Source organism: Coloeus monedula (genome assembly GCF_965178545.1).
Source record: "Coloeus monedula genome assembly, chromosome: 18".
In the NCBI taxonomy this organism is placed as follows: Eukaryota; Metazoa; Chordata; class Aves; order Passeriformes; family Corvidae; genus Coloeus; species Coloeus monedula.
In genome coordinates, this window is record NC_138798.1 from 9,807,105 (window position 1) to 9,830,644 (window position 23,540).

A 23,540-nucleotide genomic window follows, 5' to 3' on the forward strand; every position below is an offset into this window, starting at 1 on the left:
CTGAACAACAGGCCAGCGCTGGCACACTGAAGCCACCCCAAGGAGAAGTTTTGAGTACAAACATCAAGCAGAGGGCCAGCTTGACTGGCTTCCCTTGGCTCTTTTCTCTCGCCTTCCCTGACATCTCCCCCCCACCTGCTGTGAGACAAAAGCCTGTTGTCCCCCCACAACGTGCTCCGCTCCCTCCCCTCACTGCCAAACCCATTGCCCATGTTCCAGAGCGGAACCAGTGACTTACAGTGAACCTGGTCCCCAGGCAGGGTCTCACTGGAAGACTGGAAAAGACCTGTCGGAGTCAAGAATATCCTCCAGTAGCCATTGGGTTGAGGGAAAGGAATTGGGGGGAACCTAAAACAGAAACAGGCTTGTAGTTTACTTCCTTTCTTCCTTTTCCTATGCACCTTGGAAACCTTGGGACCTGCAGCCTTGAGTGTGAAAGGAGGTACCCCAAGAGCCTAGTGCTGTGGAGCTTAGTGGAAGGGCTCAGAGGCCAGAGCTGGAGCCCGGCAGTGTGTCTCCCTCTTGTGTCTGGCTCCTTTTGTTTTGTTTTTTTCCTATTGTGTGTTTTGTATGAACGTCTGAACAAAGGGACCTGGTCAGAGACCATTGGATCACATAGGCTGGGGCGGACACATGGCTTGGAACTGCAGCATCAGGATATTTGCTGTGTGACCGGGGTGAGAGGGAGGGGAAGGAGGTATGTGTTGGTGGGAGCATGGGGGATGGGATGCGTTGGGATGGGATGGGAGGAGGGGGGAGGAGAGGGAAGGGATAAGTAGGATTGGTTTCAAAAACTGTGCTTTCATACTAAAATTGCAAGTTCCAAGGTACTACAATTGCAAGTTCCAAGTGAAATTGAGGAAAAGCTGACAGCTCAGCACCTGACTGTGACACTAGAGGAGCAAGCAGTGAATGTACCAGAGGTGGGCACTTCCCAATCGGAAGCGCAAAGCTTTGGCTCCTTGTGGCACATTGCACACCTCGTAATACAGACACAACGTGAGCAGCTGCATCGCCATTTCCAGTGCTGTCCAAATCCCAAGCCACTGATGCAGAATTTCCAGTGTTTTCCACATTGCTCATGCTCTATGTAAACATAATAAAGAGTTCTCTTGGATATGCGCGTGAAGCACTTCAGAGTCTGAGTATCTGGGCTGTTCGTAAATCTTGGAATATGGACCAGAGCCCTCATGCAGTGCCTGAGGGAGAGGATCAGGTACTATTCACATTGGTCAGTGTGGTTCATTCCTTTCAGGAAAGAGAAACATGGGTTTCATGGGAAATCATTTGTGGTAGGCTGCCATCCTTCGTGTTGCAAGGGGCTGATAGAAATAAACTGATGAGATTTAGCTGATAAGTCCTCTCAATTATCTGTCCCCACAGGAATTCAGAGTAGATGAGTTTTTGAAAGGGTTAAAAGTTAAAGAAATTAGAGATATTTAAAAAAACCCATAGAGATCCTCAGCCTTCTAAATTAATGGTAACTTTGCCTTCCTCTGCCTCTGTGAGTCTCAGAGCAACACATACATGCAACTCTCATATATGGAAACAACCCAAATCCACATAGAATAGATACACCTTTCATGCTTTTTACTAATTTTACAAGACATTGCAAGAAGTAAATTTGTGATATTTTTCAAGCAATCTGTTCCATTTGGACCAAGAATGTGAGGACACTGGAAGGTATTGGTGTCTCTGATCAACCACCAAAAGCCTCAAATAAAACCAGTTCCCTGAGGAGGAAAGGTGGGATTAGTCACTGTGCTAAGCATTACAACCTGACACTGCAAATGCTGGACCCAGTCCTAGCTGCACTCCAGTCACAGGTGCAGGATCTCATAACCTTCATGTTAACCTGCACAAAGGTCACCACCTGCTCTCTTCTCACAACTCATTTTTCCCTTCTCAGTGTAGTATCTTAAAGAGTCATAAAATCATTTCAATTGGAAAAGATCTTTGAGGTCATCAAGTCCAAACATTAACCCAGCACTGCTAAGCCCACCACTAAACCATGTCCCTGAGTGCCACATCTACACCTCTTCTACATAATTCCAGGGATGGTGACTCAACCACTGCCCCGGGCATCCTGTTCAGTGCTTGACAACCCAGTCCTGCTGACCACACTATGGCATACACAAGCCAGGATGCCACTGGCCTTTTCCACTGAGCAGCTTTCCAGCTCCTCTTCCCCAAGCCTGGAGTGCTGCTTGGGGTAGTCGTTACCCAGGTGCAGAACCTGGCACATGGCCTTGTTGAACCTCACACAATTGTCCTTCACCCATCAATCCAGCCTGTCCAAACCCTTCTGCAGATTCTTCCTACCCTCCAGCAGATCAACATTCCCACCCAACTTGGTGTCATCTGTGATTTTAACTGAGGATGCCCTCGATCCCCTCATCCAGATAATCAATAAAGACATTAAACAGAACTGGCCTCAATGCTGAGCCCTGGGGAACCCCACTAGTGACCAGCCCCAGCTAGCTGTAGCTCCTTTTACCACCATTCCCCAGGCTCAGCCCTCGGTTTCCTTCCCTGCAATGGAAGAGATGGTATTAATTTTTTCTTTTCCTTCCAAAATACCTTTCAGCAAAAATGAAAAGCATTTAAAATGTCAGCAAGATCTGCTTAAACTCTTACAGTCTAAGCAGAGCAGCAATCTGCTCTGTGCCAAGAAGAAAACTCGGGCACGAAGCATTTAAATGAAGGCTTGGAGCTGCCTGGTGAGCCAGTGCATATCTGGAAAGATGGAGCAGTGCTGCTGAACATTTGGTCTTCGGCTCTGAGCACTGTCCCCCTAGGGCTCTGCATTGAGGCATCTTCACAGCTTTTCCATAACAGCAGCACCCCCCCTAAAATGAGGTGAGACCCTCAGTGTGCAGTGCACCCCTGACACAGCTCTTCCCTGCAGAGCCCCTGGCTCAGCCCCAGCCTGTTTCCAGCCCTGATCAAAGCTGTGCTTTCAGTTTGAGCTCTGCTACCGAGCAGGACAGGGATGAGACATTCAGCCCCTTGCAGGGGAATTCTGTGCTGATCACTGGCGATGCCACCTGCCAGTTGGCAACTCCAGGATATGGAGATAAAGCAGGAAACGCACTGGTTCAGCTGAGCAGCTGTGGCATCCATTTATTCCTCCATATGCACTTGGTTGCTTTGCCACAGAAAGCTCCCCGTGGAGAACTGGTTGTGAATAAATATGTGAAAATGTAAATTATGAAGTCCTGCCACTGTTTTTTGGATTAACTTTGATGGGCTGCAACTTAGCTGTGCAGAAACGATCCCAGCACACCCAGCTACTCCCTGCCAGCTCCTGATCACATGGACAGGTGAGGGACTCTGAGGAGCACAGTGCATCCAGCTCCAAAGCTGGGAAGTGCTCCTGTAGCCCCCTACAGATGAGGTGCATGCTCAAGGAGCAGACCTGCAGGTCCCAAATCTGCAATTTTCATAAAAGCTGAGTTCACAAATCAGAGAGGATGACACAACCGAAATGAGCATTTCCTTGCACTGAATGAGAACACTCAGGGCTCTCAAAGGATATTAAAGGGATGAGCTGCTAAGTCTCCTCACAGATACCCAGAGGGACCAGCTCAGATATGACCCTAAATCAGGGGACACCTGCCCTGCAGTGAGCCTGTCTCCTGTCAGGTAACACAGCAGGACTGAATACTCTCCTCAGGAGGTACTTCCTGGTGCAGGGCTGTAATCTCAGGTACTTAGAGCAGCACTCAGTACCAAGACTCAGGCACCAGGCTCTCTCCACCATTTTCAGTTTCCCAGCCTCCCTGTCCGTACAGGCTGCAGATGGTCAGGCTGGGATGGAACCTGTGTCATGTAGCAGGAAGGAAGCTGAAGCTGCAGCTGCACAGATGGTACCACAGCCCCTTCCCCACCCTGACCTCCCACCAGGTGATCAGTCTCACCACAGCTCTCACTGAGACATTTAAGCACACTTTTCATCAGCAGGCTGCTGGAAGGAGAGGTCACCAGGTGTAAAGCATTTCCCTTGAAGATGCTGGTGAGCACTGTCAGCTGGGGCTCTGCTGGGCTCAGGCAGCAGCAGAGAGCTCCAGCAGCACCAGCCTGCAGAGCCCAACCACACACGTGGAGATAACGAGCAGCACCGCAGCTAATGAGGCCATTGGTGTCAGAGAGCAGAGGGAGGGAGGAAGGAACAGGACAGACATTTCCTGTTACTCCAACAGCAAAGCACTTGTTCTTTCTCTACCTAAGAGGACAACACGTTTGTTGCACCTCCATCCTGTATTTTACCTCAGCCTCTGACCACAAAGCCCAGGTAAGCACCTTGGCATGTTCCAGGTAGCAAGATGCTGAGCACTGAGCTCAGCAAAAGCCTCCCTCACTTCAGTGACTCTGTCTAAATAAGTGGTAATTATTTTGTTGAGGTAAGGATGCAAAAAGCAGCTGGAAGCACTGGCTTGTCTATCTATTTTTTATTTCGCACACTTCAAAACCTGTCAAGGCCCTTCTCTTTTGCACTGCCAGGGCTCTTTTTTCAACTTATAATTCATTTCTCATCACAAGCACTAGGAAGATAAAGGAGTTTGCACTGTTTGGGGCAGGCTGACAAGCTCCTTAGTGGACAGCTGCTGACAAAGATGTCAAAAATATAAATTGTTTCATCTTAAGAAAACAAACAAGAGAAGATTAAACACTGCCTTTAGAGATTGCTCTGCTCCCTACCAGAGGACATGATTCACAGCTTGGAAGAGGCAAAGTGCCTCAATACAAACTCTTATCATGGAGTCCCTGGCAGTGCAGCTGAGAAGCCTCCAAGGGCAGCTGGCAGGAAGCCCAGCCACCCCAGCTGGGGACATCATCCATGGATAAGAGAACCTGTTTTGCAGTTTACTGGCGTTAAACAGGTACTCTCAAAATAGATGCAGTAGCTGGTTTAAGGCTGCCAAGAAGTAGTTCATAAAACAGAAGAGGCTGGAACACCGTTAGCTGAGGCCAGTGCTGCATCTTGATCCACTTTGAGACATCAAGTACTTGACTGTGAACCTCTGCAGTTCCTCTCAGATCTGACAGTATTCCAGTTCAGTGATACTGATTCAAAATGAGAATAGCCACAAACCACAATAACCACACAGGAACTCTTCTTCAGCAGAAGAGATCAGAGGAAAGTCAGCTTTTCTTCCATTTACTCCTTTTCCCGAAGCCTGGCACTCCCCCTGCTGCATCCAAACTGTCCTCAAAAGCAAGTGAACCACAATGGCACTGACATTTCCTTCCACAGCAGCATCAGGTTCATTCTGCTTGCATGCAGGGTGTGTCACAAAAGTGGAAGAGAGATACTTCCCTGCTTTCTGATCAGGCAGTTCCTCAGCTTCTGGGGGGTTTATTCCTCCCAGTCTATTTTAGTATCAATCTGCCCCACATTGGACACAATGAGGGGAAGCATTTGAAAAGCTATCAAAAACTACATGGGCCTTATTCAGCCTGTGTAACTTCCCTGAAACACGTGGTGTCTCAACAAGCAAAAACATGGCACAAAAAATGGGGAAAAGGCCCTTTCCCAGAATAGCAGAGGCAGCTGCCTTTGGGTCTCCATGTCAGACTTCTGAGCAGAGCTTTACTCTTGATCCCCTGAAATCTTTTGGTTTGCAGAGCCAACAGTTTGATGTGTGCACCTTTGTCTGAACTCTGCTGCAATTGAAAAACTGAGCAAGTCACAACCAAACTGCTCATTTTACCAACAGTTCTTTGGGGTTTTAGTTTTCAGAAACTGCAATGGAAAGAGAGCAAAGTGGAGGGCACTAAAGGAACAGGTTTGATGTCTAATCAGATACTCAGAGACAGCAGCCCAGAGAGTCTCCAGGTCCCCTTGCCTGGGTCTCAGTCCTGGCCTGGCCCATCCCTCAGCTCCAGTATGAATCACAGTGTTTTACAGTGTCACTGCCAGCCCCCAAAGCTCCTGCTAGCACAGGGCCAGGTACCTCTGGAGCTGGGCAAATGCTTGGCTCTCATGAGCAGGACAGCAGGATGCACCCCCAGAGCTCCTTTCCAAGGTATCCAGCTCACCCGGGGGCTACAGGACCAGTAAAAGCCGGGCTCAAATGAGGCCACAGAGATAAAGTGAGATCTCCAGTGTGGACCCCCTGAACAGCCTCCAGCCAGAGGCTTCAGCACCTGCCATGGTATAAATCTCTGCCTAGGTTTAGGATGTGCTTCATGTATTTGGAGTCAAATTCTGACATGAAAAACCTCTAATGAGTTCCCTAGAGCTTCATCCACTTTCTCCATGTCAAATTTGGATCATTAACTGGAAAAAAAAAAAAGGTTGCTGTGAAAAGACAAAACAAAGACAGCCAATGCTAACAAATACCAAGAGAAAATGAAGAAGCAACATTTCCTCTAAGTGCAGGCACTCCTTTTCCCAAACCACAGCACTGCTGCTGCTGTATCCAAACTGCCCTCAAAAGCAAGAGGTGAACAAGACTGCAGGCAAATGACACACTTCTGTCTGGTTCTGAGGATGCATCTGATGTGCCCTTTGATCTTAGTGTTCTTCAAAGGGGAACAACACTGACTTTTGGCTGAGCTTTGCAAAAAAGGGCTTGTTGTGGAGCTATTTTGGAGACATGAGACAGAAAGGAGCTCATTTGATCATGAAGCAACAAACAGCAATGCCTCTTTGTTAGAGAAAAGTAAAAATCTCCACGTGCCAGTTCTGTGTCTCAGCTGGGTATGGTGTCAGGGAAAAAAAACCCTATTCACCCTACAGTTTACTCAAGTTTTTAGGAGAGTATAAAGATACTAACAAGCATTCTAAAATGCCACCACATAGGTCTATGCATTATGACAACATCAGCTTCACCGCATGTCTGCTGAGGGCCATCAGCTGCAGTACTCCAAAACCTCTCTGATGCTGTGGGCTCCACTCCCTATTAACATTTTGGGCACCAAGGGACAAAATGTAAGAAGTTTTGCTTCACAAGCAGTGGTTTGCTCTGGAGTAGATGTACCAGCAGCTCTCCACTGAGCTGGAATTAGGGCAAACCCCCAACCACACAACAGATTTTAAGTCCCCAGGCAAAGGAAAATGAAGAACAAATTAAATGCTCACTGCAAGCAGTTCACCAAACAAAAGAACAATAATAGCATTTTCCTGCAATTCTTTTCATTTCTCCCAGCATAACTACACATCTTCTGGATACAATCTGTTTCTTTGCCAGGGCTTCGGCATTCTCCCCTGAATTAATGATGCTGGAAAATCTCCACTTTTCATAGACTCTGATAGTCTCTGCTGAGCAGCAGAAGGCTGCACAATACTTGCTTATGCAATGACTGGTCCTGTGCCAGGAATAATAGCCTGTCTACTAGGAACAAGTAACTCACACACAAACACCAAATACTTTTTTCATTAAATGTCTGAATTAAGTGGCATAAACCCACCCCAAACCTACTGCTCATACTGCACACTAATGTCAGCCTCCACAGCGAGTTAAATAATCCCACACCCCAGTCTGTGATGAACAGTTACCACGAGCAGGGAAGGGTGGCACTTCCTTATTCATCACCTCCAAAATACTCTTGACTCTATCGAGAGCTCTTATTACAGGTCTAAGAAATAACAGGACACCTGGAGCAGTCAAAACACAGCTTGACCTGGCAAATACTTGCAGACAAGCAGTGCTTTGGCTACTTCAGGCACCAGCACACTTCAGTCATCTGGTAGCTCTCCTGTCTGCAGGCATGAGCAGGTGGAGAAGTATCTGCTCATTTGCAAAGTGATCTGCCACACACTGACCCACCAGCATTTGCTTCAAGGCTATTTCAGATCATGCTCTAAACGTGGTATATCTGTATTTCCTACCAAAGAAACACTGAAGGCAGGAGGGTCCCATAAAGTTTTATCTAATGTTAGAGGAAGAAGACCAGGCCTGTCTGAAATCAGTTTGGCTGCAATAAGGTGAAAATCCAATCTAAATTTTTGCTTCTGTCAGGATGGAAACATCAAGGACCCCTGGGAGAACTCTTTCCCCACTTTTGACCCTTGGCTGAGAAATAAACAACTGAATCACTGACGCTTTCTTGTAGACCTCAGAATTCCAATATATATTCCAAGAGTACCTTACCAAACCATTGCTCCACTGGGACATCAGTCTTCCACCCTTACTCACACTTTACTGGCAAAAGAAATAGGACACGTCTATTTTACAGTAAAGCTCAGGTAGCAAAGAGATACAGACTGGACAGTTATCCCAACCATCAGCACCAGAAATTCACATTTGCCACTCCATTCTGCCCTTCTAGAAGAGGTCTTCTGAAGAGCATTGAAAAATGAACTAAAGAAAAGTACAGCTTTAGGATCAAATATAAGTTAGACACACCTGGAGAGAAGAACTGCACATGTATGGGATGAAAGCACCTGGTCACTGAGGAAAGATCCTGCAGTTCTGTGCAAAGCAATTTTTTCAAGTGATACTTTCCCTAACTCTTCTCTGATGCTATGCCCTGTTTCCATATCAGAGCACAAGTGTGGTTTTGACCCTGGAAGACTGGGTGAATTTCTACCTGCACCTCTCCACACACCATTTTGCATGGCTACAGTACAGACTCTCTATCCCACAAGTACTTCAAGGGTACCTACACTGGTGTTATCAAAGGGGCAAGTTTAGAACAAGGCTTTAGGCCAGTGCTTGTCTCTCTCTGTCAAAAGCAGGAAGCTAAGGAGAGCCCTGAACCCACTGAACAGAGAGATTTACAAGCCCACACACAAAGTGATGGTAAAGAATGAAAAGAAATGCTGCAATCTGTGATTTAAAAACAGTGACAAATAAGTGCAGATTTAAAAACAGCTGCATCTCTCCTTAGTATCTGCTATCCCAGGGAAACAGATTGCTTAAGTTACTGAACTGAAGAATCTACACAACCTAAGTGCATACGCCCAAATAACCAAGTACCAGGGAAACACAGCATCAATCAGCAGCTGGAATAACCCAGCCCCGCAGGAAGCCAGCACTCCAGGAACACTGAAGAAGAAAGAAAATGAGCTGAGTATTTTCATGCTAGAGGTAGTAATAGGTCTTGAGTTTATGGATTTTATAGCAGAAGTCACATTTCTTGCATCTTTCCTTTTCAGAGGGTTCTAGTTTCCTGAGCTTCACTCTCTTCCCAACAGAGCCATCTAGTGAATGAGATCTCATCTGTGAGAAGGAAATTTTAATTTATCACACTGTAAGCATACACGCATCACAGGAAGGCTCTGCAAAGCAGCCTGTAACAAACTAGCATTCCAGTTGCTCCAGTCAGAAATTGCTAAATGGTATGTTTGTCTTGGCTGGGACTTAAATTCCTACCAGCGTGAAACTTCAACATTTTTAACACTTAAATTCATGGTATCTTTGTGAACAGTTCATCCAAGACTCAGCCTCAACCTGAGGCCATAATGCAAAGGTTTCTGTTTATGAAAAATCCAGTATCCTCTTCAAAGCTGATAGGCATTAGAGATGTTACTTCAAACTTCTTAAAGCAGATACAGTTTGTTCCATCAAACCTCCTGAGGGTTGTTTCTCTCGTGGCTGTTCCCTGCCCTCAGTGCTGCTGAGCACCACATCCACTGCTGAGAGAACAGCAGCTTGGCATTGCTCAAGATTGAACAAGGACTTTAAAACAGGTGAACCATCACCACTAGTGGAAACAGTCCCTGTTTGTGAGGACTGCCGTCTTTTGGACATGTTCCTCAGGAGAGGTGTAAGACGACACTACAACGCTTCTATAGTTAAGCTCAAGTATCCCTTAAACACATTTTAAGGAGGTTTCCACTGCAAATATTTAGGATCCCTACCACCCAGAAGAACATGCAGCAGGGTTTTCCCTAGTGATGTGAGACCAAATACAGCTTTATTTACACACAATTCAACAAGTTAATACATGAGTTCAACTTTCCTGTCTGCACACAAGGGAGAGTCTTCACAGCATCCAAGCAGAAAAGCAAGACCAGCTCTTTTGTGTGTGTACAGACTGGTAATTGACTGTACACAAGTATGTGATTAGGTACAGAAGGGTTACATTTAAACATTTCAACCATTTAAGTCACTAAAAACAACCATGCTACACTTTAAGCAAAGTAAACTGAAGTTACAACTACATTTGGCTTCCTGCAGATCAGCTGATCTATACACAACTGTGTATAGGTAATAAGATCAAAAGCTGAAGTTGATCGTGAGTTTTGTTCAAAACATTAGCACTTGTACTGAGCTGTGTTTAATGGATAACTATTTATAAGACTTTCCTCATACACCTGCACCACCTTTCAAATCTACAAAACATTTCAAATTCATCCCGGAAAATGCCTATTTTATGTTGTCGTCTTTTCCCAGACACGGGGAAAAACTGCTAAGAAAGTCAGAATAGATTTTTTCACTGCAAATATAGATCTGGGCTATCAAAGTTGTGTGCTCCTAATTAAAATTTCTCCCCATATCTGAAGAGAAAAAAAAGAAATGCAAGAATACAAGTTCAATATACAGATCTGAAGATGGACCTCTATCTATTGTAGGTCCATATAAAGCAAAAGAACACAGTGCTCTGCTTCTCAGGAAGCTCCCTCTGTTTTGCTGTATTTTCCATAAACGCTAATAAGACTTTATAATGTATGACTTAAAATTATTCATTAAGAATGCCTTCTAACTCTTCAGAGAATAAATGACAGCAGGATTAAACAAGAAAAAGGAAACATAATGATCTTTAAAAACCAATGCATCACACAAAGTGGTCAAACCTAGATATAACAAAATCCACTACTTTCCAGACAAAGCTGGCTTGAGTTTGAAATCAACCTACAGTGTATTTGCCCAAGAATTGTCCTGTCAGGTAAAAGCACACAAGTTTTTGTCAGAAACATTTATTAAACAAAACTGATACCAATGCACACATAGTCAAGTTAACACCCCTATTAAAAAAAGCAATTCAGCCAAGACCAAAATTATCTTCGCTTCTGGAAGATGTTGCCACGGCCCATACCACGGCCTCTTCCTCTTGCAGCCACTGAAGAAAGAAAACATCAGGAATTACATGAATTTGACATACCTGCATATTTATCTCAACAACTGACAAGCAAAACATCAACAACACTCAAGGTCTCTTGCTCAGAAGCAAGGAAATGCTCAGAAAGTGATGTGAGAGCAAGAAGCTTTCTGTGAGAAGAACCAGAACCTAATGGTCCCACAGACTGTCTCCTCAGAACAACTGCAGTACATGTTCATACATCTCATGTTCCTTCTGACACACAAATCTGTGTCACCCAAGAGATTTGAAACCCACACACTTGCAAGGTTTTGCAACACTACTCAGTAAGTTGCTCCCCCACTTAAACGTTACTGCACACTGAAGTTAATCAGGGGCTTTGTGGCACATCATTGTTACTCAGCTAACTAATAACTAGACTGAGCCCCTGAGAAAGGCACAAATGAGAGAGAACTACAGAAAAGCTAATAATTACAGCTTTCCAGTAGCTTAAGTACCATCTTTATAAATAAAGTTGTTTTCCTACAAAAGCTTAACAAGAACACCTGAATCCTTCCCTAAGTACTCCAAACAGTGGAGTGGCCACAATTGCTGGAAAACAGAACTCTTAAGTTTAAAAGAAAGGCTCTATTTAACAAGACTACTCACTACCTCTAAATTATTGTAGCATCAATATTACACATTCAGGTAAGTGGGACAATCTGAGTCTTGACTCCCACCGTAAGATGAAACATACAGAAAAACACTGTATGAACCAGTAATCTTTTCACTTCTTACTGCTTAATCTCCTCAGTGACAGAGATGAGTTTTCCAGTTCTACAGAAAAATAGGGGGAGGGACCATGAACAAATTGTACATACCTTGAGCTTTGAGAATAGCTGCTTTCCCTCGCCCAGCTCCAGAACCCTGGTTTTTATTCTTCATGCTCTTTAGCATAGGAGCATTCTTCAACATATCTGGTAAGATGAGAAACCGTATCTTGCTGCCCCTGATGTACACCTGCTCAAGCTGTGCGACCCGTCCATCTCTGTATGTCACTGTTATGTTGGACATCTGGAAGGTAAAAATCAGTCAGTGCTTAGAAAGGCCTCAGCTGTGACACAAGGCATCACGACCATTTAAACATACTCCATGCCTGCTGCCCAGGACTTTTGCTTTCTCCCCAGTTTACACATTAGCTTTATCAGCGTCATCATTTTTGTTTTCTCATATGCAAATAGTTTTAATAAGGCTCTTCAAGTACTAACTATTAGGAGAGCATTTCAACAATCACTTGCCTGAAGTCAAAATTAGGCCCTCTTGAAATGACTAAAGTAACGTGCATTAAATAAACTTCCGTTTCTTAAATCAAGGTTTTTTTATTCTTTATACTTAATGGCCTTAAATAAAGAACTCCATAAAAACACTGTTCACAGAACAGAATCTTAAAATCCCTAATCTTACTGACAGGGATGCCAAATCCTACTCTGAAACTGGAAATAAGCTCTGGCCTCTTTGGAGCACTCTGTAATGATGAATACACTTCACCATGGTAAGAAGCAGCAGCACAGTTTTCTTTATCCCAGGACTAAAAGCAACAGTCTTTTAATCAAATTTTCAGCCTTCCCAGGCCCAGATCAGCTAAACTTCCCTCCATCCTTGTGAAGCAAAAGATACCTGACAATTCATGTTGTCTTCAGCTTCGATTAGTTTGCCTCGATAAACTTCTCCTGTATTGGTCTCACACGTCACAATGTGGCCCTCTGCCTCGTGCAGGACCTTGATTGGCACTCCAATCGACATGGCTGCAGTGCTGTGGCTCTACACCTGAGGCAAAAGGAAAACAAAAGCTGTTATTACAAAGAAAGATGTAGAATAAGCTCCACCTACGCAAGCCATCATCTTCCCCGTTAGTGTAAAGCACCAATTTTCTCACATTTAAGCACAACATAACGCTCTGACTATGCATCAATAACACTTCTCCAGAAACGTACCCATGTAAAGACTAAATATCAATAGCCAGTCATTTCCAGGTCTCTTCTAAGAAATTCACTTTTAAGTACCACATAACGAACCACTCGTATCTCCGTGGGAAGAGCCCCAGGTACACCCCATAGCGGTATGGCCCCTGCGAGCCCAGCAGGCAGCACGGCCGCGCTCGGGGGCCGCAGCGCCAAGCACCGGGCCCTGCCGTGAGGGAGCCGAGGTCACCCCAGCCCTCCCGCACACCGCCGCTCTGACCCGGCCCCCTCAGGGGATGCGGCGCCGCTCGGACGCGTCCCCACAGCGCCCGGGGAAGCGAAAAGGCCCGCAGGGGGACACGGCCCGGGGCCGGCACTCACCACCCAGCGCTGCCCGCGCTCTCCGCTAATGGCCTCCGCCGCCTCCCGCCCTGCTCCGCGCGCCGGAACCGGAACGCGGCGCTGGGGGCGGCGCGGCCTCGTCCCGTCCGCTCCCGCCCGGGGCCAGCCCGGCAGCCCCGCGGTGCCCCGTGCCCGGGGCAGGGCCGCGCGCCCCCCGCCCGCCGTGTCATGCCCCTGCCCGCTCGCCTGCCTCGCCGCTCTCCCCGCCGCCACGGCACGGGGCAAGCACCCCGGGGCCCGGCCCCCCTCAGCCCCCGCCTCCGGGAGGAGCCAGCGCCGGGCCCCGGGGCTGTGCCGCCGGCTCGGCGGGGCCGGCAGTGAGCGGGTGGCGGGTGCCGCCACCGCCATGAAGAGCCCCCGGGAGGCCGGGGAGCCGCCGCCAGGTTAGTGCGGCCCGCCCAACCCGGTGCTTGGCTCTGCGGCGGGGCCTCCGCGGGCGGGGGGCGGCGGGGTCCGCCCGCGGAACAGGTCTGGGAGTGGTCACGGCGGACGGCTCCTGAGGGCCCCGCCGGAGCCCCCGGCCGCCTCTCCGTCCTCCCGAGCCGCTGTGCTGCGGGTTTCGCCCGCAGCAGCGATGTGGAATTGCCGGCTCCGTCGTTAAGGTCGTGGCGGCGGGGATCTGGCAAACCGCAGCGGGGTTCGCAGGGTGATTTACAGGCATGGGCTGGTATCTCGTCTTGGGACAGCCGACAGCCATCCCTGAAGAGCTCTGGGTGTGTTGGGAAACAGGTGATTGGAAACTGAACGGCCAAGAAAACTTGTTAGTGCTCTCTGAAGCTTTCACGTAGAAAATATGTACCCCTTGGTTAACGTGGGACTTGCTAGAGGCCCTGGCTGTTAACAAAAAGGGGACTGATTCATAACATGCCAAGAAAAAAATGATGATAAAGCATTTAAGAAGTCCTGGTTTTGAGGACAAGTGGGAATTGATTTTCTTTGGGTTTTGTTGTTTTTTTTTTTTTTTTTTTTTTTTTTGTTATGATACTTGAGAGCACCTTAAGCTAGACGAATTAAAAAGACTGACTATATCAACTGGTATGCCACTAGTCATGATTAAACAGGGGCACAACTAGGAAAAATATAAATAATATTACATCAAAACTTGACAAGTCCACGTGATGTCAAATGCATTTTTATTTCCATCATAAAATGTAGATGACCTTGTTAAAAAAACTGCTCAAAGGCCTTTTCTAGATCAAAGGTTACTGAGAAAAGCCCTTTGCGATTAACTCACTTTGGTCAGTGCTGAAGTAGCAATGACAGGCACAGCTCTTCCAAGTCCTGCCGGTGGTGAGGGTGTTCCTGAAACTGAAACCACCACATTGCCAACTCCATAAAAATAAAAACTAAGGCAGAGGATGGAGCTTGTATTTTGGGACTTTTTGGTAGATATTATTAATTTCCCCTCTCTACTGAGGTTTTGATGGAATTAATACAAAAGGGCAACTGGTGCCACTTGTGAGTTTTGTTAAAATTCTGTAAATTACCATCCCTGAGAAAAAAGACATCTATAGAAAAGGCTTAAATCTGTGGGACTTCTAAGAGATTCCAGCCCAGAGGTCTTGGTATGTTTTCTCCCAGTTTGGTTTAACTCCTCTTGTGGCACAGAAGTATATTCAGACACAAGAGAAAGGATGAATACCTGTGTCTTACCTGCTGTTATCCAGGAAATAGAGCTTCAGCTGAGGGTTGGTGGGTATGTCATCCCACCAAAAAAAAAAAGAAACTTCCAAGGGAAAAGGGGGTGGAAATGCAGTGATCTAGGTATGGAACAATAAGGGAGTATGAGATTAAACCAAATACTTACCTATACAGAAATACTAAAAGTACGTTCCCCTAAGAAAGAAAAAAATCTACCTGCCAATCAGACAAAAACATGTTCCTAAGTTTCTGTGGCTGTAGTGCTGAGGACAGGCTGACTTTTAGTGGCATGGCAAAACATTCCTATATGGATTGACATCGTTTGTGTTCTACTCACACAGTTGACTGCATCCAGCTGAAAGTGCCAGTGATTCAGCAGCTGTACCACTGGGACTGCGGGCTGGCCTGCTCCAGGATGGTGCTTCAGTAAGTGGCTCTCTTAGTGTGGGAAATCCCATTCCATGGGGAGGGATAGCGGAAAGCAAATCCCAGGGAGAAGAGGTGTGTTGAAGCAGCCATGAGTTCAGTCTTAGGGAGAGCACCAGTTTTTGAGATACCCTTGGGCAGTGACTGCTGCTTGGGCCTGACCCAGTTCTCTGGCAGGAGCAAGGGAAAGTAAACTGAACTTCAGACGTTTTTGAATAATTGACTGATTAGACAGATGCAGAATACCAAATCAGCTCTATGACATAACTCATAAACTCATAGAAAGTGTTGCCTCTTTCCTGTTGTTACAATTCAGAACTGATAGTTAGCTGTGACTCACCCGATTCCTTTCTGTGTTTTCAAATGATGGGTAGGTGTATCCCAGTTTATGAGTGTGTGCTGTACGTGTACTACCTCTGTCCTGCTAAGCCCCCAGCTGGTGGGATGAGTGTTTGTGTTCCAGGAGTAGTTTCAGCTTCAAAACTGTGTTGCCCTTTGGGGTTTTTTTTTGTTTTATTTTTGGTTTTACTTTTTTCTGAACTAGTAGCTGTCCTGCTGAACTCCTCTTTCCTTCCACAGAGGAACATGAGCTTAGGTGCAGGAGAAATACCTATTTAGATGTCCACTTAGTAGATATGAAGCAGAAGATTTTCATTTCTCTCCATCCCTTCTGCCAAGACGTTAGTCCGTGTGCTGGTAATTTCCCATCTTGACTACTGTTAACCTCTATTCCCTTTACCTCTTTGCCAATCCAGTCTGCCCAAAACTCAGCTTCCAAGATTAATCTTCTCACCCTGCTGATCTGACGTTGTTTGCCCTGCATTCTCAATTCCAGTCCCTTTTTATTTTTTATCATTTACTTCCATTTGTTTTCTTACTTTCAGACTCCCTGTAACTGCCTCGCCCCACCCCTTTGCAGCCTGTCCCAAGCTTCCTCCTGACTTCATCTCCCCTTTTCTTCCTTTTGTGTCATCAGTGCCTAAGACAAGTGTCCTCTGAATATTTACTGAATTCCTTTACGGCTCCTCCTTTTGAAATCCATCTATTGTTTGAAGGAAGTCTTAGTCTTTTAACTCTTCTTTCTGTGTTGACTCTAATACACTTGTACATTTACACTGTAAACCCTTCAGGACAGAGTTCTATACCAGCTTGCCTCTGGTACAGCACCTGTACACTTCTAACACTCTGAAACAGTCAAGGCACCACACATTTCCAATTTTAAAAAGTCAGCAATAAATCCAGTTAAATATTCCCTACTCCCTTCCCTTAAATTTCTGTCTCTTTTGTGGGTTGGTTTGGTTTGTTGTTTTTGGTTTTTTTTTTTTTTTTTTTTTTGGTTATTTCTTAACCAAGCCCATTGTTTCAGTTTTTATGTGCTGTGATGTAGAGGCTTGGGCTACAGCACACATTTTACTTCTCCTAAGATCTGTGCTTCCCTTCCCCTGCCTTTCCTAATACCATAGGTACCTGAATCATTTGGACAATGATGAGTTTCAGAAAGCCATCCAGGAACTCCAGTTAACAAAGAGTATCTGGACTATTGACCTGGCCTACCTAATGCGGCACTTCGGAGTTAAGCATAAATTTTGCACCCAGACACTCGGAGTGGACAAGGGCTACAAAAATCAGGTTAGTATTCTCATCTGTAGGGGAAGAGCAGGCAGCTTTAAAAGCCCCAAGTATCATGCTATAAAAGCTCTGCTGTGCTACTGACAGTCAACCACGGTTAATTTGACCTACTGCCAAAGGTGGTACAAATCTGTTCCAAAGGCAGTATGATCCCACATATTGATTCCATCTTTTGAATTTTTAAAAAGTTTGCATGTAGTGTTCATAAAAGGTTCCAACCTATTTGACAGCCTTGGAGACTGAAGCCCTGTATTTATCTACAGAACAGGTACAGCCTGGGCAGCAGCAGTGTTTAGCTTCCACACTTTCCCCACCACCGTGCCTCAGCCTTGACCTGGAAGATCCACCTCTAGAGGTGAGAGGGGAACTCAGCCTCCCATCCACTAAGAGCTTGGCCTCTCCAGGACTGCCAACAAGGGGCCAAGGAGGGCCTGTAGCAGCAGTGGCTTTAATACAAGCTCCTGCCCAGTTTCCCCTGGGAAACAAGACAGGCTTCTCTCACGTAGGCAGCTGAACAGCCACTGGATAGAAACTGCAACAGTAACTGACCAGGAGTGAATTTAATTTGTAATTCAGAGCAGAAATCTGCTTCCAGTGAACTAAGGGAGAGATCTTCTATCCCATAGCCAGATGTCCAACTTATGCAGGCCCCTTGTAGCAGACTCTTAAGTGGTGGATTACCCAAGGTAAACACCATTCCAGTTCAGAACTTCTGTTATTTCCACAGTCATTTTACAGGAAGCACTTTGACACAGAAGAGAATCGAGTGAATCAGCTCTTTGCACAAGCCAAAGACTGCAAGGTGCTGGTGGAGAAATGGTAAGCTTATAGTTTTCTTTCTCTTTGGAGATTCTGTGGGCCCCTGCTTTTCTTGGAGGCACCAAGCTAAACTGCTGAAAGAGATTGAAATCAAGCCCTAAGCCTTTTTTTGCAAATTAGTGTCTTCCTACTATATCTGTCTCAAAAACCCCCATGCACATCAAGAGCTAATAATGAAGCTTGAAGAAAAATTAGTCATGATGTAAAATAAGTCATATGAAAATGCTGACAGGAGCTGACTGTTCATGTTTTGAATTTGGTTATCCATTACACTTAGGCAGCAGGAGTGCCTACAGCACTCTAACTGGCCATTGCTGGAATTAAGGAGAATTCTGTGTGGGTACAGAACTCATTGTTCCCAGAGCTATGCAAACATTATGGATCTCTGTTCCTACACAAACATGCAAAGTACAAGTTAGCATAGGAGCTTTTGCCAAGGGGACCATGAAAGAAGGAACTCCATGAAAGAACTGCAAACCCAGAAGAAATGGAAAAACTGCAGAATTGTTTCACAACCAGCAGTGGAATTCTATTGGGAAAGGACTAAGCATCCAACTTGAGCTGCGTCCATTTTTACAGGGAAGCTGGATTTGGATCCCTGTTGTTGAAGTGGGGTAAATGATATGGGGTAAGCAAAGAAGACAGGATATGGGGCAGCCGCAACAGCATTTGAATGCTGGAGTGTAACTTACATTTAGCAGACTCAAGTGCCCTTTCTAACACGTGTGGAGTCACCATCACTCCAACTACAGCTGTGACAGGACAGAATGGACACTCAGTTCCTCTTGCTTTTGCAAGATTGTGGCCTTGATTAAGGCAGGGACAGAGGGCATATCTACCTGTGCAGTACTGAGGCTGGGGCATCAGAGTGGGGAAGTGACATTGGAAAAGATGAAATAAAAAGCACGTAAGTTCAATCAGGTGGTGCACACAGCACAGACATCTGGAACAGATCCAAGTGATGAAATTCTCATGTATACAGAACACACCATCTGCCTCAATGAAGGACAGCATTTAACAGATGAGGTTATAGGTTATATTTGGTGGATACTTACTCTTTGTAGGAGGTACTGTAGAAATAAAGCCTCAAGAGTATCAGGTGATTCAAAACTGCAACTGGGAGAAACACAGTCCTGTGTGACACACACAAATTTGGGCACATCTTAATTTGGTTAGTGGTTACACAATATTTAACCACTCAGTCAATAAAGATTTGGTGTTTCAGAGGCAAGTTTTTCTAACCGCAAGAGAGAACACTTCACTTAAAATTTTCCCACAACAGAAGTCCCTCAAGTTACTGAGTTGCCAGTTCCTTTAATTCTCTTCTCTGGAGCATCTGATATGAATGTCATCTCAGAATGTGTTACTGCAGAATCCAGAGCCGTTGTTCTGCACTTCAGTAGCAGCAATGAAATGAAAAGGCCTTGAATGCTGCAGGTTCTGTCAGGCTTTGTCCATAGCGAAGCCTGCAGGGTTTAACAGCAAAGACCTGTACCTGTGATACAGAAGTAGCTGTGCCAGCTGCACTGTCCACCATCACGCAGTTCCTGTACGCCAGCCTCTTTCAATAAGTGTGTCTGTTTTTTTCCTTGCAGCACAGTAACCGTTCAAGACATCCAAAACCACCTGTCCCAGGGTCATGTAGCCATCGTCCTTGTGAACGCAGTCCTGCTACTGTGTGATCTTTGCTCAAGTCCTGTCAAATACTGCTGCTTCCTTCCCATTGGACAGAAGTGCTTCTGCAGGAGCCCTGACTACCAGGGCCATTTCATAGTGTTATGTGGCTACAACAAAGCCTCAGGGAGTATTTACTACAATAACCCTGCCTATGCTGACCGTAAGTAGCCTGTCCCTTTTGGATGGATTCTCAGCCAGTGCATTACTAACAAGTCTAACACAGAGCCACAGCTGGACCTCCCCTCACAGTGTGCAGGCATTTCAAGCATTGTTACCCAATTTGTCAGAAGGGGTTTTGCCACATTAATTACATCAGTGCCGCATTTTGTGGTGTGATTTAGTTGAAGCATTCATAGAGGCATTCTAGCAAATGGCTTGTTTGGCTTTCAGATGGATTAGTGAGAGATGCTGAACTGTGTGCAGAATGTAACAGAAGGGCCAATTGAGTACCTATTTGCAGCATTACTTCAGCGAGCTCTTTAAGGTGAAAAAATCTACCCAAGTAAAGCTGTAACCTAAGCTGCTGGGTCTAGTCTCTATACTAGTTTTGTTTGTGGAGGCTGTTACATCCAGTGTAAGAACCTTTCAACAGCAAATCCTTCTGAATTTTTCATAACATTTTGTTCCTCCTTACCAGGAACATGCTGCACCAGCATCAGTAACTTCGAGGAAGCCAGGACAAGTTATGGCACTGATGAAGATATTCTGTTCATCTACACAGACAGCTGACATCCACAGAGGACACTCCTGCCCCTTCCTGCACAGCCTGCACGGCAGCTGGCTGCTTGTCTCAGGACTCCCCTGCACACACCTCACTTCTGAACTGCAGTGGGACCTTCAACAAGGGAGGCTTTATAGACATTGACAGGACCTATATTGCAATGCTGTCTTTACCTTTTTTTTTTTTCTGATGATGTATCTGATTTTGCAATGTCTGTCTCTGGTTTGTTTGTTTCTGGTTTTGTTTTTTTTTCCTAATTTTCAACATTGCACATTTGACAGCAGTTCTGAACTACAGGCACAGAGCCTGTTCACTTTCAGCTTATTTTAAAATTAAACACGTAAGAAAAAAGCACCACATTTATGAACTTTAACACTTGGTAATATTTGCATAGGTTTAGGTAAACAAAGAAAAAAAATAGAAAATACCTGCTTCTCTCTCTGTCAAAGCATCAAGGGCTGCTCTTCATCCAAAATCTATGGATTTGAAGTTCAGCAGAGTATTATAAAAGGAAAAAAATATTAACTTAAACCACTTTTAAATAACAAAAAAATGCCTTATTGGCTCATCAGTATTGTCTGCAATGTAGGAAACTTCCCATGTACCAAATTAACAGAGATTTAGCGTTTATGCACTGCAATACTGGAATTGCTCCCTTGCACTACAAAATCCATCTCTTGGCTAAATCCTCTTGGATGAGTGCTCAGAGCTCCATATTGCTCCAAAAGTTTAAGTGGAAAAATTTTATTTGCACTTGAAAAGTCTTTATTGCTCTTTGCAAAAAGCTCTGAATGTTATGCCACCCACATGTGCCAGTTTCTGCAGAATCCATTCTAAATATGAACTTTAAACTTATTAAGCAAATGCAGAAAATTATCATCCACACTAATGGTATATATTTTGTGTGTAAAGTGTAAATATCTGACAGCATCTACTACATTGTAGCTAAAATGCTGAATCTTAATTTGAGCCAAATTTTGCTGTTGGTATTAGTTCAGTGACCTTCTAAGAAGAGCTAAAATCAATTAAGAAAAGAGGAAATACAAGCATCTCTGCTACAAGTAAGAAGCCAGGAACTTAGATTTTTCTAGCTCTTATACTACAGCTGTATTTGGATTAAGTTTTTCCTGTATTGAGACATTAAGTGAAATTGGTAGCAGCCCATTCATAGCCCTTTCCTCTGCTACACAAGGAGCACTCTGAAGTGTAAGAAAAAGCCACTTAGTTCAGCTTCATCCATCATAATTTCCTGTAAGTCTCAATCTTCAGTCCTGCCTATATGAAAGTGAGTAGGAAAATCAGCACTGATATAAAACTAGGAAAATTTGCACTTAAGACAGAGATCCCACACCTCTAGCATAGTTTTAGGAAAAGAACTGTTCAAGTTCTGGAACTGTGTGGAATAACAGTAAAAGGATATTGTTATTTACTGGTGGATATAATAAATAGGAATATACTTTCAGCATAGAAAGTTTTTTTACCAGGATAAACATTTTCTTTCATCAGTTGTTGACTAACTGGAAAGATCTATACAGTGTTCACTAAGTACTTAGTAGAATCAAGAGTGCTTCTTTGTACAAAGGCAAAAAATAGTAACAGACATCTAAAATGCAGCAACCCTTAAAAATTCCAAACAAAAGTACATGACAGGAAATTTTGCATGTCAAATTTTGCTTATCATTGGTGAAGTTTAAATACATTCTGGCACTGATAGCTGCAAAATGAGTAAGAGGTAGGATGTGATTTGTGTAGAACCGGTACATCAGTGCCACCAGCAGAATCCCTCCAGAAGAAAGGTACAAAAGCTATTGTAAATAATGCCTTTCAACTCCTCCAAAGTAAGTAACCAGAAGACTCCTGATCTGAGAATTTTTATGTCCAGGGCAAAAATCATGATGATTTAGAGAGATTGTATTAGCTCTGTTAATAACTAACAGGTATGTAAGCTGCAGGCTGTTAAGAGTACTTCTTAACCATGCATTTTCAGGTAGGTAGTTAATTCAATACCATTAAACTGCCACAGGCTTTATCTTAGAGAAGGCCTGATTAGTTAAATAAAATCAATTCTCACAAAAGGCTTGTAATTGACATTTAGCATCTTACTGTTTCTGTTACCAAAAGTGAATCCTGAGCTTATAGAAAACATGAGCTTAAGGGCAAGCTAAGTGTCCTGAAGTGCACAGATGAGTGTAACAATATTGACTGGTAAGTGTTTGGTACCCAGGGTTTAAATGCTTCAACAAAAGTGAAAGATAAAGCTGTCTAAGCTAGTGCAGACAAAAGGAGAGGTCCACTATTACAGCAGGATCGTGTACAGCTACAGATGAAAACACAAGGAAGAAATAAAAGCCAAGCGAAAAGAGTATATGACACAAGTTCAGCTGAAAAAGCAGCTCACTGCACAAGCATTCAGAACATCTGCATTTTCTGAAACTTGGTTTCCCATTACAAGACGTCTATCAAAACACTCATTCTGAAAATGTTCAGTTGCTTTGTTTCTGTCAGGATGTCAATAGCAAAGGAAGGGGATTTTACATGCAGGGATTTTATACATAAATATATTTTTATTTGTAATTAAGCCATTCTCAATAAAGGTTAAACTCACAGATAACCCTGTAACATAATGTAGCAAGTGTATTTATTAACAACTTATTAGGAAAAATGGTTTTTGAAAATCTGAAATTGTAAATTGGATAAAAACAAGACTTCAAATATTTATTACAGCTATAAATTCATAGTTGCTGGGCTGTATTCAGTCTGCATTGCCTGAACACCTATTGCCATTACCCAAATCATATGAAGCAAAATTTCAGAATACAGTACTACCTAAGAATAGCAAATGTATTATTATTACCTTTATTCCACAGCTGGTTTGTGTACTCTGCAACCACCACATATCCTACTGGAGTGCAGCCCCAGGGAAGGGGTTTTCCTTACCCATCGTGGGCTTTCTGTTCACAGTGAAAAGCATCCAACTGCCCCAGCCTTGCCTATGCATTGGCTAGGGTCTCATTTCTGCTTCCCATCAGGGCACCGAGCTTCAGAAGATACCAAAGCATCTCTCTGAGCACAACTTCTACACTGTGAAGGGGCCCATCAAAGACACTGATCCAGCTGTGGTTGTGTAAAAGGCAACAGAACCAAAGCGGTCTTGCTTTACAGCACCCACAGATCTTCAAATAACGGGGGTGTCTGGGACATTACTCAGCTATAACAGAACTGCATCAAGTAGTTCATAAGCAGAAAAAGCAAACAAAACCCAGATGAAAACAATTTCTGCCTCCTTTCTCCCT

The 23,540-nt window shown here is 44.6% G+C and overlaps 2 protein-coding genes across 4 annotated transcripts; one reads left to right on the top strand and one right to left on the bottom strand.

The window, feature by feature from the left end:
- Positions 1 to 9,845: 9,845 nt before the first annotated feature.
- On the bottom strand, positions 9,846 to 13,374 carry SNRPD3 (small nuclear ribonucleoprotein D3 polypeptide). The gene is made up of 4 exons (XM_082293632.1): positions 13,314 to 13,374; positions 12,649 to 12,798; positions 11,853 to 12,045; positions 9,846 to 11,013 (listed from the first exon to the last, which is right to left on the bottom strand). The coding sequence occupies exons 2-4, from the start codon at positions 12,772 to 12,774 to the stop codon at positions 10,952 to 10,954; spliced, it is 381 nt and encodes a 126-aa protein (XP_082149758.1). The 5' UTR covers positions 12,775 to 12,798; positions 13,314 to 13,374; the 3' UTR covers positions 9,846 to 10,951.
- Positions 13,322 to 22,871, top strand: GUCD1 (guanylyl cyclase domain containing 1). Of its 3 annotated transcripts, none has more exons than XM_082293616.1 (6): positions 13,322 to 13,717; positions 15,317 to 15,401; positions 16,865 to 17,030; positions 17,758 to 17,849; positions 19,445 to 19,686; positions 20,164 to 22,871. In XM_082293616.1, the coding sequence occupies exons 1-6, from the start codon at positions 13,342 to 13,344 to the stop codon at positions 20,253 to 20,255; spliced, it is 1,053 nt and encodes a 350-aa protein (XP_082149742.1). In that variant the 5' UTR covers positions 13,322 to 13,341; the 3' UTR covers positions 20,256 to 22,871. The 3 variants fall into 3 exon arrangements, with proteins under 3 accessions (XP_082149742.1, XP_082149744.1, XP_082149743.1); XM_082293617.1 differs by lacking the exon at positions 13,322 to 13,717 and adding an exon at positions 13,963 to 14,063; XM_082293618.1 differs by lacking the exon at positions 19,445 to 19,686.
- The last annotated feature ends 669 nt before the right edge of the window (positions 22,872 to 23,540 follow it).

What these genes read in the sequence shown, in the direction of transcription:
- GUCD1 (XM_082293616.1), top strand. Translation starts at nt 13,342, where the DNA reads ATGGCCTCCGCCGCCTCCCGCCCTGCTCCGCGCGCCGGAACCGGAACG. An exon ending in ACAAGGGCTACAAAAATCAG is followed by an intron (nt 17,031 to 17,757) that starts GTTAGTATTCTC and finishes TTATTTCCACAG; the next exon opens with TCATTTTACAGGAAGCACTT. An exon ending in TAACCCTGCCTATGCTGACC is followed by an intron (nt 19,687 to 20,163) that starts GTAAGTAGCCTG and finishes CCTCCTTACCAG; the next exon opens with GAACATGCTGCACCAGCATC.
- SNRPD3 (XM_082293632.1), bottom strand. Translation starts at nt 12,774, where the DNA reads ATGTCGATTGGAGTGCCAATCAAGGTCCTGCACGAGGCAGAGGGCCAC. An exon ending in AAGACAACATGAATTGTCAG is followed by an intron (nt 12,046 to 12,648) that starts GTATCTTTTGCT and finishes TTTACCTTCCAG; the next exon opens with ATGTCCAACATAACAGTGAC. An exon ending in AGCTATTCTCAAAGCTCAAG is followed by an intron (nt 11,014 to 11,852) that starts GTATGTACAATT and finishes TTCTTTCTTCAG; the next exon opens with TGGCTGCAAGAGGAAGAGGC.